Genomic DNA, 18,078 nt, shown 5'->3' with positions numbered 1-18,078 from the left:
TATGTTCTTGGCACCCTGGCCAGCACGTATCTTTCATTCTGTGGTCTCCAGGCAAACTCTCACCCACTGTCTCTAGACTTGATGCTCCCTCGGTTCTGCCTTCTGTTCCTTCTCCTTCCCTTTGGTCTGCCCCAAGGGCTCCACTTGGTGTCATCATTGCAGCCCCTGAGTCTGTAGTTAGAAATGGTCATTGGGCCAAGGCACGTCAGTCTTCCTACATGAGATACACAGTAGAGACAGAGGACGAGTTATTTAAAAATGCTGCCACGCCCCTCCTGTCACCAGGGCCAGGGCTTTCTCAGGAGGATGGGCGCCCTGTGTGCAGAGCCATTTGCTCCCCTGCAGATGAGACATGAGAGCAAGTCTGACCATGGGCTGGGTGGATTTATAACAGATTTGCTGTGAGCTGTGAGCAGCAATAGAAGCATAAAGAGATCACTTCTATCAGCCACACATCCAAGCATTTACCATAAAATGGGGAGAAAAGCAAAAACAACAGAGGAATTCCCTTCCACTACGAGAGGCTGCGTGTACCTGAGACAGAGGCAGTGGCTCTTAGGGGACTCTTGATGGTCTCCTGATGGAATAGCATCGAGTCTCCTCATCCCACCGGAAAGATGAGAGTTAGAGCGTGCACGCGCGCGCACACACACACGTGCACGCGCAGGCACACACTTCATGTGTGTGCATGTGTTCACATACTGCATGCACACATGCACATATTCAAATGCATCCATCCTCGCGCATACACCCACAGTGCTTGCATGCACCTGCTTTCGTACTGCAGAGGTGCACACGCTCTGGTGTGAATGCATGTGCTCACACCCACAGGGCAGTGCACCAGTTGGGCCTCGAGGAGGAGCTGCTCCCCTCACCTGCTGGGAAGAGCAGAGCTTCATTCTCAAGGTTCCTTGGAGACTCTCACCCAGTCTCCTCCCCTTCCCTGAATCAGTGCTAGCTCTGCTTTGAACTTGCCCGCACTGTCCCCTCCCTCAGGTTTCTGTCTTCGAGCCTGCCCACCCCATTTTGGCTTCTTTTTCTTTTCAGTGACTTCCTCGGAGCTGGTTTCAGAGCTCGGGCTTTTTAGAGAGCTGTCCACAACTTGGGAGGTTTGGGCCTGTATCATGGGGTCTTAGGCTGCCTTTGCTCATGGCTTTGGGCTGTCATACCCGTGCTCTGCCTTGGCCTGTAAGGTGCCCCAGATATCCTGTTCACAACAGCAGACCTTTAGGAAGCGCTGTTGCTTCTCCAGACCTAGGAAGACCTGCAAGCAAGTCAGGACAGGCATTGTGATGTCCTTTATTTACCATAAGAGGAAAGGGAAGTGAGAGAGGACACGCCGAGGTGGCAGCAGGACTGACCCTGAATTCAGTAACCTACCCCCACCCAGGCCTCCCATCTCCAAAGACTGCTGTAATGAGAACCATACTGTGAGGTCCGGAATGCTCTGGAAAACTGTCAACACATGCAGTATTTAATCTGTGACCAGCCGTGACGTATCCTGGTAGACGCCTAAATGTCTCGTCTGATTCTCTTACTTAGAAGCGATGGCTGAACAGAAAAGCTGTGCACTGTATACGCTACTGGGTGGTAGGTACATATTGTGTGGTGGTTGTCATTTGAGCACTTCCAGTGGCGTTTTGCTGTGATTTCATACTAACCTCTAGCACTAGCCATGGAAACTGCAAGCTGTGTGATGCATTCATACTCGACATGGACCCAGCAGTTGAATTTTTCACGAGTTGCATTTGGGTGCAAGCATCTGGCAATTTGGGGATGCAAAGGAAGGTGTCTGCCCCACGCTGCTGCTTCTCTAGTTGAGAGAATTAAGGCCCAACTGTGCGCAGTGCCCTCGCCTCTTGCTGTCCACACTGCATGGAGCAGGGCGCATAAACTGGGAGCAGCCTGGGAGGTACCTGGTTATTAGCAGGACAGATCGGCAGATGAGGAAGGGGGAAGTCCTGCTCAAAGCATTCATTAAAAAACACCCAGCACGCCTCTTGTTCTCTTGGCTGCTTAGGATGGGAGGCAGCCAAGAGTTGGGTTGGTTTTGTTTTGTTTTTTAAGAAAATATATAATCGGACAGGTTGAAAAGAATGTGTTTTTTGCTCTTCTCTTGACCTGGCCTTTTCCTGCTTGGAGAGGCCACATAGCCAGCATGAGGAGGTGGCCACCTTCACCTGGGAGCGCTGTGTGTCAAGGGCCTTCCTGACATGTAGCAGAGGCGCGATCCCAGTGTGGCTCAGTGGGGAGGAGGTAAGGTGGGCACCCTCCTCCCGGGGCCCTGTGGTCCTGGGGTCCTGGTGGTTGAGCTGTGATCCTGTGGACACAGCATAGTGGACAATCTAGACTGCCCAGTTATAGTGGTTTTTCTTACACACCAAACACACAACTTCATACCTGCACTCACAGAAACCAAGGTGACAGAACATGCTTTTCCAAAATCTTGCCACCCTGCACATGACAAGGGTCTGAGGTTGCCACTTTCCTACCTGGGGCTTGTTTGTCCCACGGGCCCCGAGGTTTCTAGAACCCATCCAGTCTCTGTGCCTAGAGTTGTCACATGTGAAGCCAGCACAGGTGACTCCAGTGCTGTTTCCCTTGGCTGCTGAGCTGTCTGTGTTGCTAGGACGCAGGGAGCCTGCTGGGTCAGGCTGGTTTCTGGACAGATGTTGGAGTGAGGGCCTGGGCTCATGTCCTGGCCCTGCTGCCCCTGCTGCTCATCTCTCTGAGGGGGCTTCGGGCAAGCGTCTTAGCCTTGCTGAGCCTTAGTTTTCCTGTCTGAGCACAGGACCAACTCTGGCCTACCAAGTGCCCATGTGGGTAGTGCCTGCACAAGGCAATGATCCATAATATGACGTGTGTGACGTGCATCACCCAACCCACTTGGGGTGTGAGACCAGGACACGGGATCCCCCTTCTGTAGGCTCCTTTCCCCAGAAAAGACGAGATGGGCTGTGTGCTCACAGGGTTTATCAGGGACTCTTTCTCCCCACCAGGCTGCAGTTTAGGAGAAATCTGCAATTGAGTAAAGCCAGAGCTTGGTTAGCTGAACTACAAAGAGGCTCCAGGGGCCTCTCTGGCAAAGCTTGGCGCTGCCGCTCAAATGGGACCAAATGCACATTTGGGCCTTAGTCATGCATGGTGTTTTGCATGCACTAGAAGCTGCAGTGTTCACATTCTGGGGTAATTGTTTTTTTATTTTTTTATTTTTAGCCTGATCCGAGGTTTCATTGACATGCGATAAATACATGTATTTAAATGTCAGCCTGTGCTGTCACGGTGTGGGACCTCCACCTGGGAGGTTCCCTGAGAAAGTTCTGGTGTCATACTCATGTGACTATAGCAGCCCATGACTGGCCATCTGCTCTCAACCCCAAATCCTCAATTCTCTCTTGACCCCAGCCAGGAAGGGGTGCCCTTGGGGACCATCATGTCACCCTCTGGGGCACAGGGCTTTAGCACTGAATTCTCTGTGCCTGGAGGTCTTTTCTAGAAAGGTCTATTATAGTATTGAGTAACCAGCAGGTGTCTGTTTGGGGTCAAGAGAATTGGTTTCTTCCAGGCAGATGCAAATCAGACCCTTCGAAACCTGTCAGTTGGAGTCCGTGCACACACCTCCCCAGGTAAACAGTGTGTATTTTCTGCAACGGGCAGAGATCGAGATCAGTCAGAACTCACCGCTGAAGAGTTTCTAGGTAAAAGTTGTTGATTTGCAAAGGGAGAAACAGATTTTTTTTCAAGTGCAGGAAATGGCTGTGTGGGTGTCAGTGATTGGGCCTCCCGCCCCACGGCGATAGATAGTGGGACGCTATGCCCGGCCCCACCCTTGCCACTTCCTGCAAGTGCAGCCCTGCTTTGCGGTTCCTGCAGAGCCCGGGTAACACCAGCTAGTGTGCCTTCACCACTAACCAGCCAGTCACCTTTAACCTCTCCACAATTTAATTGTCCTTTTATTACTGCTAATGACCTTTTCACCCCCCCAAAAAAGCCAGTGCACACACGAGGTCTTTTTGCCCCGTTTTCCCTTCCCGTAATCCTTCTGATGACCACAGACAAACGAGATACCATTTAACCTGCATCCTGTGTGATTCAAATGATTCTCAAAAAAAATAAAAAGGAAAAATCATTTTCCTCCTAGAGTCCCTCCTACAAACTGTGTGTGGATTCCACACAGGTTGACTGGCTTCAGGTTCGTTCTTTTGCACAGTTTTCTGGTTGCCGCCCATCCTTGGGTTGGCAGGTGTGTGCTTGGCTCTCCCTGTGTTCTGAGAGGCAGGCTGGGGTGAAACCAGGGTGGTCGTCCTTCACCCATGTGGGTCCCGACCTCATGTTTATCACACAAGATCCACTTTTAAAATGGCTTCTCCAGTTGAGCCATGCGGTTAGCACCTCAGCCTTAAACTTAACTACTTTAATTCCGTTCCCACGATGATTTCAAAGAGATAATCAGTGGGTACATATGAAGTTCTAGAATGGGACAAGTGGTTCACCGCCCGCATGAGAAGCCTGGAAAATTTCGGCACTGCCAGCTAGCCCTCGGAGCCACCTTTCCTGCACACTGGCAGGGTCTGTGCCAGGCTGGGCGTGCCCCTGAGGAGTGCTCGAGAGCTGGCGGGACCCAACTTGCAGCAGAGGGAAAGTGCTTTCCTCTCGGCCTCTTACAAGTAAAATGCCTGGAGATGGGTTGTTCTTTGGGTGAATTTCTGTTCTGCAAAGTTGGCTGAGTTCGAAAATAGAAGCATTTGCCTATCTTAGTGCACACCCACCCTCCTGCACCCAGAAGGGTGGATTGAGTGGGAGTCAAGTGACACAGTTGTCACATGTTGTTCAGTGCGTTGCAAATGCCCAGGCTTGGGGTCTTGAAGCACAGAAATCAGGGCTCAGCTGGCTCAGCCAGGTGGGGTCCTCAAGGGTCATGGTGTGGGGTACAGAGAGCCTGAATTCCCATCCTGTATTTGAGCATGGGTATGAACAGACAGGAGACATTGCCCTGCCCCTGGTGCCCTTCCCAACCACTCTGGGACCTGTGTACCTGCCACCAGCCCTTGGGTTTTTGGTTCTACCTACAGCAAGGTGAGGGGGGCCAGGAAGGTGCTCCCTTGTGCTGCCCTGCTTTTCTTTGATGGGGGTGAACATGGTTGTTCATTTCTTCTTGTTTTTCTCACATTCAAAGCACTGAGTCAAACCTCCGCACCCCCCCCTCACCATTGTCAACTGAAAAGCAGCACATTTATGATTGATTGGGGGCAGATGGTCATAAAAAGAATGAGCATGGGGGTCCCCCATTCTGCTACAGGCTCTCTTGACTCCTGAGCCGCCCCCACAGCAGGAGAAGGTTCTTGATGGGCTCTGCACGTGGCCCTCCAGTGCACACATGCCTTCTAACCGCTTCCAGACCCACAGCGTGGCGCCCTGGTGATTTTCTTAAATGTGGGCACGGCACCTCTCTGCCAGAGCAGTAGTGGCATTCTGGCAGCATCAGCGTTCCTCTGTAGGGAGGAACAAAGGCAGTGGCCCCTGTGGTGTAGACCCAGGGCCCCGCCACCTGGCTGCTATGTAGCTAGCGTCTCCCCAGGCCCCCAAGGCACCTGAGCCCCTGGAGGGTGCGGGCAGACCGGCAGAGTGTGTCGAAGGTGCAAATCAAAGAACAAATGTGATTTTTCAAAAAGCAGAACTGTGAGACCTGCAGTCTGTATTTTTTTTTGTCACGATGACTGAGTTGGGACTCATTTGTGAATCATGTAGCTCCCCCCGTTTTGGCTGTAGATCTGATTTTTCCTCCACCAGGTTTCTTATAAATGTCATAGTAGCCTTTCGTGGAAACCTTGAAACTTGTATTTCTCATTCCGAGAGGTATTTATCTTAGGAGGACCCAAAGTACATGGCTACTTTCCCCCCTTTGTCTCCTTTTCCTTCTGATTCTGGTTGACCCCATGTCCACTGGGCTCCTCACCCTGTGAGATTTCCATGACCTCTGACCTCCCAGACCCCTCCCAGAGGATGGAAACACCAGTTGTAGGGAGCCCAGTGGATAATAGTAAATATTTGTTCAGCTTTTCTCAACAATTCAGAACCAAACCTCATCCTGTTCCCTTCAATGCATTAAGCAGATTTTCTTAAAATTCGGTAAATATTTTTAGTGGAAAATCTCAATGCTGTGATGGTGGGACCTCAGATTTTATCGTGGGGCTGTGCTACTTGGCACAGCTTTGATCTGCCGCTCGCCTTCTCCTTGCATGTGCAGCCGTGAGCGCAGGGCTGTTTCTGCAGGACTCCTCACCTGCAGGCCGGCGAGATGGTCCTGTGCATCCTGGCATTCCGCGGCCCACCATAGTGGGAGCCAGAGCAAACATGGATCCATGTTGGTAAAAAGCAGTCTTTTTCTGTAAAGTTCCCAAGAAATTTTGAATTTGAAGCATTGTGCTCTGAACAGCCTGGTTCTCTCTTTCTTTCCACTCCCCCCAATTCAACTCTGTTTTGCTGGTATGTGGGGGTGGGAAGGGAGAAGCCACAGGAATGAGGAGAGCCCCCTCCCCAGCCACAGCTCTCCTTGTGGTGTGACTCTAAGAAGCCTGGTTGGTTGTGTGGGCGTCCCATGTTGTGTAGGATGGGTGACAGTTGTGTGAGGATCCCCCGTAGGATGGGAGTCCCAGGTTGTGTAGGATGAGTGACAGTTGTGTGAGGATCCCCCGTAGGATGGGAGTCCCAGGTTGTGTAGGATGGGTGACATTTGTGTGCTGTCCCATGTTGTGTAGTGTGAGTGATAGCTGTGTGGATGTCCCATGTTGGGATAAATGGCAGTTGTGAGAACGTCCTGTGTTGTGTAGGGTAATAGCTGAGGTGGGGCAGCTGTCCTGACCACAAACCTTTGTTTTTTATTTTTTTTATTTTCTGTTGTTTTTGTATTTATCTCTCATCTGCAGAACTGCATTTTCCAACTATAGCCCTGAATTTTATAAATAGAACTCAGCAAGTGTCTGGTTGGAAAGGTTGGAATGAATACACACATTCACACTCGTATATTTTTGATATTTTATTAATCAGATATGTTGAGATCCTAAATCATCCAAAACCTATCATTATCATCCTAAGAGTTTTGAACGAGAGAATCCGTCTTCTTTCAGACTTCTCAGTGTTCATATTTTTTGAAGTTTGGGGGCCGGGCAGAGTGTGTATTTGTGTTCTGTTGTTTTTCCATGCACTGGCTCTCAGGGACCCTTCCTGGCCAGGGTTTCCTGAAAAGCATGTTGGGAAAGCAGAACTGGGAGTTTCGTTGCCAATAACTCGTTCTGGAGTCACTGCCCTGATCCTGGCCACTTGGCCGATCCCAGCCCTGGGGGCTCTCAGGCCTCGAGAAGTTAAGAAATAGGAGAATTGAAGACATTTCTACCAGGGTGGAGCCGGCCACCAAGCTTTTTTTTTTTTAACAGCACACACTGTGGTAAACCATCGGGTTCATATTGTTTTTGTTAAAGGCAGTCCTGTGTGCGGTTTCGGTGCACCGCTTGGGTAACTGTTGAAACTGCTGCGGTTTGAAATAAGCCCTATTTTGCCTTCTCTTCAATCTTGCGTCCTCCTCTTGTTCATGAAAACTACTCTGAGTGTTGGAGAATCACTGTGGGTGCCAGGTCAGCAGCCTGCAGCCCCCAGGGGTCTCCATTTCGTTTGACTTCGGTCACCGCCTTCTGCTACAGTCGGGGGCCGATGGTTCCCTGGGCAGAAATCTAGGAAGATGACACCAAACCGTGCGTGCCAGGCATTATCCTGGTTAGCGTTTGTACCAGTTTTTTAAAGATTTTTGTTTCTTCTCTGAAACATGCATCAGTCATGATCCTTTCTCGTGGTACCTGGAACCATGAAAAGGCATAAAACTGTGCAATGAGTTTGCTCAGGGACACGGAAGCAAATTAAAGTTATTCTGTCACGTTTGAGATAAACTACACCTCAGAAAATCGGAAAATGATTAAGGAATTAGCAGAAGTGGTTATGTAAAAGCAGGAACTAGACCCAGAATGTTTTATAAGTGTAGCTGCTAAAAATAAGTGGGGATGCAGAGAGAGAAGTTTGGGTTCAGAGCTGTCCTGGTGTGTGTCCTACTCAGAAAGCCTCTGGTCACAAGCAGAGTGTCAACCAAACTGGCAACACCCCCGACTTTGCAAGTGTCATGCACAATAATAATTCAGCCTTGCACTGAAACACAAAAACAGATGACCGAGAAAAAACCGTTGTGTTTTTCCCCCCTCTGAAAACAAGAGCAGTTGATGTGCCCTGGTTTCATACGAACACAGTCATGATTTCTAAATAACAACGGTTTCGGCACCAGCCAAACCAGGCGTGAGCAATTCTTGATGTGAACGATGCTTTTCATCTCCCCAACATCTCTGCTTGTCAGAAACCTCAGCTTCAAATCCCAGCAGGCTGGATTCTTACCACACCCCCAAAAGCAATTTAAAAAACCTACAACAAAAAACAAACCAGGGGAGGAAGTTCTTAATTAAAAAGAAGAAAAACACAGTAGCGGGTGATGTACTTGAACACTCAGACCCCTGGCTGGGATCATCTTGACCTTTTTATCCTGCTTAGACATCTGTCCTTTGTGACCAACCAGACCTTGCAAGGAATGCCCCAAAAGTCAGGCAGCTGCCCCGGACCTGCTGCCGGAACCAGAGTCTGTGCCCTTCCCTGGGGCTCTCAGCCCGTCTCCAGCAGCTCTTATTCTCTCCCGGGTTAGAATTCTGCTGTTTGGTCCATCATCATTTTAGTTTTTGGTAAAAAATTAGCCCATGAGTGCACCAGTGAGTATTGCTCTTTCTTGCAGAGGAGGGAAGCTAGAGGTCCTTAGTCCCTTCTAGCTTCTCAGAGTGGTTCCCCCAAAGGCCTTGAGTCCCTGGCTCACATGTATCCCTGGCTAGAACCAGGGATAGAGTGTGATTTATTGGCACCTATAGTATGCTGAGCTCCACCACCCACATGGAGCTGACCTTCGGGGACCCTCAGGTGTGCTGGAGGCTAGACCAGTACAGAAGTCATTGCCATGGGAGGTGGCCAAGGCAGTGGAGATGGCTGCAGGGGAGGAGTGGCTAAGGGAGGTGCCAGGGGAGGTGGAGGTGTGCAAGACTAGCTGTGCTGGGCAGTGCAGGGCAGTCAGGGCAGTGGAAATGGCTGTGGAAAGACCAGGGGTAGCCAGGCCAGGAGGTCAGCATTTGTTACCTGTGTCCCCATCCCTCTGGACGCTGTCTCCCAGGGCACCCTTGCCCATGGGTGTGATGTCCTCACACTGGCACAGTGTACACATGAGAGCTGGTCTCCCTGGGCCCAGGAGTGGCTGCAGGTGCTCCAGGACACATACACCCTCCCAGTGTGCTTTGTGTGGACGTGTGTGTCTGTGATCAAGCCTCGGATGGTGCCACCACCTGGGCTCTCCCCAAGGCAACTCTTCTGGGCTTTGAACCAGCCACCCCAAAGAGGACCTGTCCTGGAGGCTTCCCCTGCCACCTACACACATGGTGCTCCTCTCAGTGGGAAGGGGTGCAGAGGGCTGGAGGAGACTGGATGGGAGCTGGACAGGAAATTGCAGACACTGGGGGGAGGTACCCACCTATATCTGAGCACCTCTGGCAGAGCAGAGCTACAGTTGGAGTCCTCTGTTTCCTTTTGGGATTCAAAGGGTACCCAGATGGCCTGGCTCTGACTTCTGGGGGCCTGGAGCATCCCTCAGTCTCACATATGGCTTGCTTACTGCCTGCCAGACATCAGAGCTAAACATCCTCTCCATGCTAGGGGATGCAGTATTCTTGTAAAAGGCTATAACCAATATATTTTTAGCCTTGCAGGCTTTACGTGCTCCATCCCAAGTGGCCAACTCTGTTGTCCTGGATGAAGGCAGCATAGAAGACCGTGAATAAACACACAGCTTATTGGCATTGGCGTGCCATTAAATTGTGACTTACAAAGGCAGGCGGACCGCTGTGGGCAGGTCCTGCTCTCAGCTGCTGCTCAGTCACCGGGCAGACCACCTTGTCCCCTATGCGTCTGCTGGGGCTGCTATGACCCGGCAGCTTACACCACAGACATTTATTGTTCTCCGTTCTGGGGGCTGGAAGTGTGACATCAAGGTGTCAGCAGGGTTGGTTTCTCCTGAGGCTTGCCTCCTCCCTGTGTCCTCACAGGTCTACCCCTGTGTCTGTCCTGATCTCTTCTTATAAGGACACCATTCAGCTTAGGGCCCATGTAATGACCTCATTTTTACTTAATTACCTCTTTAAAGGCCTCTCCAAATACAGTCACATCCTGAGGTCCTGGGGTTGAGGATCTCAACATGAGTTGGGGGGGGTGAAGGGTGGGCACAGTTCATCCCACAGCAACCCCATTTCATGGACTCTGTTCTGTCCATGGTCAGTAACTTGTATTTCTTTTTTCTCTTCTTTTTTTTTTTTCTGTCTCCTGAACTTTCCAGGTAAAAGTACACCTGTAAGCCAGCTCGGTTCTGCAGACTTTCCCGACTCCCCCGATCCATTCCAGCCGCTCGGGGCTGACAGCAGTGACCCGTTCCAAAATAAAAGGGGGTTTGGGGACCCGTTTAGTGGAAAAGATCCATTTGCTCCCTCCTCTTCAGCTAAGCCTTCTAAAGCCTCTTCCCTGGGCTTTGCAGACTTCACCTCTGTAAGTTGAGTTCTTCGCCTCCGTTCCACTCCCTCCCCTCTGCTTGCAGCTTCTTTGGGGCTATTTTTTTGTTTTTTGGCTTACATTTCCTGGTACCTCACGCCATCAACTGTGTTATTTATTCTGTACTGCTGCTTTCTGTAAGAAAAAAAATGTTTCTCAATAAAAAAAAGTGCTATGGTTTGGATACTCTGTGATGAGGGCACATGTCGTTCCAGCATGGTGGCCCAAGCTGGTGGCCGCACCTGTCCGTCTCTGTCTTTCCCTGTCCCGGTCGACTCTCTGTATTGTTTCTCTCACCCGGAGGCTGTTGTGTTCATTGACTTTTGGAAGCTGAGATGTCAGACACTTCTGAAGTATCAAAGCAAGATTGCAAAAGTTACATTAGGATCTCACTGTCCCCAAAAGGTCTCTGCAAGAATTCTAACTGTCCCTCCTCAGCGCATTTTGTGCAGCAAGTACGCAGTGAAGGACCCAGGCGGGGACATGAAGGAAGAGCAGTTTGGTTTTTTTAAAGCTTTTATTTCAGTTACCAGCTCTGATGAAAAGAGAAATCCAGCCTAGAACAACCACTCTGAAGCCCTTTTGCCAAAACAAAACAAAAAAACCCCAAACCCTCCAAAAGCTATTTAAGCAAATTCAAGTGCCTTTTCAGAAGTCTGGCTATTTCTTGGTATGAGAAAGATTCCAGATTATAAATGCTGTCACTTTTGGTGTTTTTGGCACCGTCATCAGTACCCAAAGATCTTGTTCTCAGAGAGATTCAGAGTTTGTCTTCCCAGAATTGGTTTTACTGTCTGTTGTGCACCCACGTTTTCTTTTCTTTCTTTTTTTAAGTTTTCTTCGTTCACATTTGCCAAGTATCTTGTTTTCTGGTTAGGTGTGACGTGCATTATTTATAGATGCTTTGACTCCTAGAATATCCTTCTTAAAACAACCTCTGCCATCCATATCCGTGCCCCGTGAACGCCCGATTCATTTCAGATCCACCTCGTGCCCAACTATCCTGTGGTTTATTGAAGCCGCCCAATGCGCTGCTATGTTCCTGGCTCTTGGCGACCTGTAAATATTTTACAACTGCAGTTAGCTCAGTTTTGTTGACAGCCTGTGCACACTGTGGATGTGTACAAATGGAGACATTGTTAATAAAAGCCAGAAACAAAACCTGCTTTATCTACAGTTTTTTGAATAGGACCACGTTTGTTTTTCAGTGGAAAAAATATTAAATGCTGATGAAAAAAATAGAGCCATTCATGCATAACTCAGGTACTCTGTTTTGGGCAGGGCAGAGGGGTAAGTGGATTTGAATGGCAATTTGAAGAAATGACTGTTCTCTTTCTGAAACGCATAACTCTGTTTCCTGTGGACCCCGCACCCTCCCAATGGCTGGGTTTTGGAAAACATTAAAAAAAATACCAAGGTTTTAAATTATCATTTGGCTCAACACTTCTGGTCATTCCAGAACGCTTGTTAACTTTGATTTTAAAACACTCCCGATATTTAATCACCCTCATTTCCAGGTGGGGAATCTGATTCTGCCCAGTGGAGTTTGCAGCTCTGTTTTCTGTTTAAAATCACCTTTCCTGCTTCAGATGCCCCAGGTTTTCCAGAGTAAATCTGGAAATCAGTGAGATTCTGCCCCCTCTGATAGGATGGCCGGAGGAGAGACAGGAATCTTACTGGTTTGGTTTGTTCCCCTTGGTCATATCATAGTCCAAAAATGTTAAAACCTGTCCCCCTCTGGGAAATCAAGATATCTTTTGCATTTTCCTGGCGTCAGGGGTTCAGCCCATTAGCCTGTGGTTTCAGGGTACACTGGACCTGGATTTGTGCTAACTCAGAGAAGGCCAGAGTGGGTTTCTCCGGTGTATTTTAGGTCCCCAGTAAAAACTGAGGGGTCTTTCACTGCCCAGCAGACTGGCAGTGTGACTTTCAGATCCGATGTTCTGAGTGCCGCCAAGACATGGTGTTACCTGTGCAAAGGTAGCTTGGTCCGTGTTGGAGTTCAGGCACCAATGTCATACATGTATGTGGCCCCCCTTTGGCACCCCAGCTCTGCCACCTAGAACCCTCTAATTTACGAGTCCCAAGTTTCCATCAGTGGGTGACTTGTGCTTGTTCACGGGAAACCTCTCCGAGATTTCTTTAAAAACCAGCCTTTCTGTCTCACGTGAAATGTGTTTATTAGGCAGTAGTGTTTATAGGTTAGCAAAACGGCACCTTTTCCGGAAGTCTGCATTGAGAGCAGAGCAAATGTCAGATGGGGCAAACTTTGAGTTGTGGAGTGAGTTGGATGCAATTTCAACATCAGAATAAGTGAGTTAATGGGAGGCAGCTAGAAGTGTCCCTTGGGTGATGTGTGGCAGTGCCGTTAGATGTCTCAGGATGCGGATGTTGGTCCCCATGGAGGAATGGCACCTGGCCCTCCTGTGAGGAGTTGTCTGAATCGAGGATCAATAATAAAACCGCATAGCGTTCTTCCCGAGTGGGCACCCTCGGGCAGGAGTCTTGGAGGGGCAGCATCCTCGTGCCTACTGTGTGTCTCAGCCCCATGATGGCACTAGAGTGATACAGAGATCAGAGCCGCCCACGGGCATCCCGGATCCTGGCCATCGTGACGCCTCCAGGTCAGAGGACGAGAATAGGCTTGTTCCGGCGTCTCCACCAGGGCCCAGAAAGGATTGTCACCTGATTGGAGACACAGACACCCCCTCCGCCAGTTTTCTCTCGGACGTCACCGTCCACGATGCTTATCCGGCGCACATAAACCACATGTGTGATTCGAGTCTCCACGCTGGGGCCTGAGCTGGCCTTGAACCAGTCCACTCAGGAGGCACCTGGAACGTTCTGTCAGCTGTTTCATCTGAAATGCAGACCCGTGAGCAGACGGCTCCTAGACACACGGGCTGCGCGGGGACCCTGGGAACCAAGGCCTTGGTTCCAGGCTTTGGTCTGGATAACCTGTGGCATCACTCGTCAGCCCCCACCCACCCCTCCGCTGGCAGGCAGGGGGCAGGGTCCCTGTCAGTGCACCTGTCTCCTGCCTCTCCTGTCAGCAGCAGCCTGGAGTCATTTCCACCAGCATTTGTTGTTTTTTCCTTGTTTTTCTCCCGTTGAGGTGTTGGAAAATTCCCCACAGAGTGTTGGGGCTTATCTGTGCGCAGTGGTGGAAACACAAGGGTGGGGACAGTTTTCAGGGCAGTTTCTCAATGAAAACTTAACATTTCCTCCCAGAATGGTACTTCATGCTGACTCCCAGGCCAGGTGGGGAGAGGCCTCCTGGGCTGCCCCCTCTTCCTCCAGGACACCTTTGCTTCAGACTAGACTCCCTCCATCACCCTTCCCCACTCCCCTGCCGGGTCCCCACCCTCTGGCCCTCTCTCACTCCCACATCGGCCATCGAACCATGAATCATTCAAAACTGCCCAATCACTGGCCCAAGGAGCTGAGGGTAACTCAGCTCTTCTCTGGGGCCTACAGCCTATCTCAGCCCAGCCCTCTCACCCCAGCCTCCGTTCTGGTAGCGCCAAGGTTGGATGCTCAGCCCCTCCATACCCAGAGCACAGGTGGACCCTGGAGGCCTGAGTACTATCTTGTACCCAGACTTCCTGCAGAAACAGCTGACAGCCCCACCCCCTCCCCGACCCCAAGAGAATCCAGGCTACTGAGGACTTGGGCTCTGCAGCCACCTACCCTCCCCAGGCCGTGGTGTTGCCATCTGTCCCGGAATTCCACCTCCTGGGTTGTCACGCGGACTCGTGTGTGTGTGTGTGTGTGTGGAGAAGTAGCTATACATTCCTGTCACACTTACTTTTCCCAGCACCCTGGTGGACCTGCAAGGGCCTCCACGGGAGCTGGGTGGGATTGGGATTATTGGTCTGTCTGTTCCCGTGGGCCAGCCTGCCACTTGATCTCTGTGTCACCCAGGGCTTGGCAGAGTCAGTGCTGAGAACGGAGATTCTGGCAAAGGGAGGCCAAGGCCCAGAACAGGCCGCAGCTCTGCTCGTGTCCAGGCCCACAGGGCCAGAGGTGTCTCACTGGGAGACGGAACAGAGTTACCGGGGGCCTCGGGGGAAGCCCGGGGGAGCCAGGGACCACCCTGGGAGAAAAGCGTGTGGATCTGGCTCTTCTTTTCTTTCCTTAGAGCTAAGGGACCTCAGATGGTTTGAAATCACCCATCTTGGAATCGTAACCGTTTTCTCCCTTGTTTGAAAAAACCATTTTTTAAAAAATGGAACCTTTCAGAGAAGGACGCCAACAATGAAAACCTTGTGGACTGAATGGCAGCGTAAATGCCAGGGCACCGTCGTGGTGAGCCGGAGCGAGGCTGGGCGGGAGGAGAGGCCACATTTCAAGACCGTTGTCGCCACACTTGGCCTCCAGACCTTTTTGCACTTTGGAAATCAGAGATCTGTTCAAGCCAGACTCTGCAGTCCCAGCGCCTGTCACCACCAGCGTCAGCAGCCTGCCTTCGAGGCCCAGGCTTTGTAGGCTCGCCGTCCTAGCTCCTTGGGGGTCAGCTGACCTCTGCTCCATGGCTGCTTTTAGAGATGCCCCTCCGGCCCCAGAGGAGGCTGAGCAGGGGCTTCTCCCAGCTCAGGAAGCCTCCTAGACTCAGTCCCGGGGGACCGCTGGAGTTAGGGTCCCACACCGATGCGTCGTGTTGCCTGCTTCAGTTCCCTGCAGGGGACAGGTGGCTAGTTTCTCTGAGGTCCAAGGTGGCGGTTAAGGTCAGACTCAGCCCTGCTTCTCTGTGCATGTGACCCCTCCCAGACTGGGTGTCAGGGCTGGGGCGTGCGTGTCCCCTTCCCAACTCCAACCAAGATACAAGCTTTTGGCTTTTTCTGGTTTTTCACCCCCCACCCCCCCATGCATCCCAGCATTGCGTGCAGTTCCCTGCTTCCTGCCCACCTTTGACAGGCCTTTTCTCGGTCTCCTCCCCTGTCCCTACGCACCCCACCCCTGGCCGGTGGCTGCAGCTCCCAAGCCATGTAACCCAACCTGTGTTTTTCCTTTGCAGTTTGGCAATGAGGAGCAGCAGCTGGCGTGGGCCAAGCGGGAAAGTGAGAAGGCAGAGCAGGAGAGGCTGGCGCGGCTGCGGCGGCAGGAACAGGAGGACCTGGAGCTGGCCATCGCGCTCAGCAAGGCTGACATGCCCGCCTAGGCAAAGGCAACCAAGCACGTGCGCGGGGCAGGACTGCCGTGGCCGGTATTCAACAGGAAAAGCCTCCGAGTCTGTATATACACACACTCGCACAGCGGTCCCGTTTCACCTGTGACATGTCACAGCCACTGTAGGTCAAGCACTTGCTGGTCAGAAGGCCTCAGGCTCTGGGCCGCTCGTCCCACGCGAGGAAATGCGGCTCGCCCTGCAGAGAGGCCTGGAAAGGCACAGGCCACCGCCACCACCATCACCTCTCCACTGTGACAGCCCTGCCTGGTGACAGTGCCCCACCTGGAACGGGCAGAGGGAGCGGGCAGCGCCTCCTGGCCTGCCACACTCTGCTCATAGCTGCTCCGAGTACCAGCGTCAGGGCGCACCCACCCTGCCGCCTCCCGACCTAAGACAGATCCTTGGCGATGTATGCATTCGTTGTATAAAAATTAAGTTTGAATGATTAATATAAAATATTTTAATACAAAACACAAAGACTCTTCTTCCCTTTCATTTAAATATTGTTTTCCTTGCATTAACGTTCACGCGTGATGTCACAGAGGCAGACCAGCCACAGTGACGTGGAGAATTGGGTTGTTTCTCTTTAAATCCTGTTTGAGTAGCTTCTAGGACCACAGAGAAAGCCAATTTTGGAAGTTTTCATGGGTCGTCCTGTCCCCCAAGGATGCAATCCTTTGTCACCTCACTGCTGTTTGAAGAGATTCCCGCGTACAGTTCACTGAGGCTTGATCTACAGGAGGGGCATTCTTCACACCATGAGCTCTGAAAGGCAGACTGGGAGAGCTCTCCACTAGGACAGCTGAATTCCCCCGGAACATTCCAGAAGCTTGGACAACACTGCTGGGATGACCTCAGGACATGCTGAGGACACTGCACACTTGGCCCTGCTTTGGTTTTCACTGTCCTCAGGCAGACAACACTTCCTAGGCCAACTTCTCTCAGGTAAAGATGATAAAGATGGAATCCGAGTGGCCAGAACACAGCCTTAGAACAGCCTTTATCCAGAGAAACCTCCAATCCCAAAACCATGCAAGAAGGGGGTGAGATGCCAACACCAGGACTCACAGGCCCAGAATGTTCCAGGATCAGCCCTAACGGAAATCGCAGGGCACACGCAGCCCCACCCCATCTGAGTTAGACCCTAGAAGCCCTTTTGAAAAGTTCCTTCTCCGTGTTCTGTGTGTCTGGGTCCCAGGCCTTGCTCTCTCCCCTTCCTACTCCAGCTGGGGCAGGGCTGTTGACGACCCCGGCCCCTGCACGGTGGCTCTCAGCTGCCTGATTCCAAATGCCTTATCCAAACCAGGCAATCATTCCGAGAGGTACAGGCGGCCCTCCATGTCTGTGGGTTCTGCATCCACGGATTCAGCCAACAGCAGATAGAAAATATTGGGGGGAAATGTTATGCTGCGTCTGTACTGAAAACATAAGGCTTTTCTGTCATTCTCTAAGCAATAGTACGACAACTATTTATATATCATGTACATTGTATTAGGTATTATAAGTAACCTAGAGCTAATTTAAAGTATATGAGAAGATAAGTGGGTTACATGCAAATACTACACCATTTTATATAAGGAACTTGGGCATCCAGGGGTTTTGGTATCTGTGTTGGTCCTGGAATCAATCCCCTGTGGATAACAAGGGATGACTTTATTTATTTGCTTGGTTTTACACTTTAATTTTACTTTTCAAACCCAGTTTTAGATTTGCAGAAAAATCACAAAGATACTAAGAGTTCCCATAAGGCCCTTATACAATTCCCCCTGTTTTTAACATCTTACATGTGTATGGTACATTTGTTACAGTTAAGGAACCAACATTGAGACATTATTATTAACTACATTCCATACGTTATTCAGATTTCCTCAGTTTCCCCCTTTTGTCCTTTTCCTGTCCCAGGACCCCACGCTGCATTTAGTCATCATGGCTCCTGAGGTGCCTCTGGGCTGAGACAGTTCCTTGGACTTCCTCAGTCTTGGTGACCTTTACAGTTTAGGTCAGAACTGTCAGTGCGGTGACATGGGTCTGAGGCCTGGTGCCAGGTGCCCTTGATCCTCTCTGGAAAAGTAAGCCGCTTCCAGAATGTGGCTGGAGGTGATTCCCAAGGCTTCCTCCTCCTGTGGAGGAACCACCAGAATACATCTGCAAACGCAGTGCCACATGTGCCTACCATCATGGCCCTTCAGGGAAGGCACCGTATCACCTCTCTCCGAGGTGGTTATAGCTCCCTACTTGAA

At 50.9% G+C, this 18,078-nt stretch overlaps 1 protein-coding gene across 6 annotated transcripts in view; it reads left to right on the top strand.

The window, feature by feature from the left end:
- EPS15L1 (epidermal growth factor receptor pathway substrate 15 like 1) overlaps positions 1-16,305 on the top strand; it is a 113,107-nt gene extending 96,802 nt beyond the window's left edge. For 2 of the 6 annotated variants that reach the window (XR_013960785.1, XM_080671863.1), the window contains 2 exons: positions 10,460-10,665; positions 15,686-16,305. Coding sequence is in view for 5 of the 6 variants with exons in the window: in XM_080671863.1 (XP_080527989.1) it covers positions 10,460-10,665; positions 15,686-15,829 (350 nt within the window). In the remaining variant the exon portion in view is untranslated. Of the gene's footprint in view, positions 1-1,542; positions 1,591-10,459; positions 10,858-15,685 lie in introns of those variants that run through there. The other 4 variants (XM_080671865.1, XM_080671864.1, XM_080671862.1 and 1 more) reach the window with 3 other exon arrangements.
- The last annotated feature ends 1,773 nt before the right edge of the window (positions 16,306-18,078 follow it).

Source organism: Plecotus auritus (genome assembly GCF_963455305.1).
Source record: "Plecotus auritus genome assembly, chromosome: 6".
NCBI classification, from domain to species: Eukaryota; Metazoa; Chordata; class Mammalia; order Chiroptera; family Vespertilionidae; genus Plecotus; species Plecotus auritus.
Note: the sequence above shows the minus strand (reverse complement) of the source record. Positions and strands in the feature narration are given on the sequence as shown.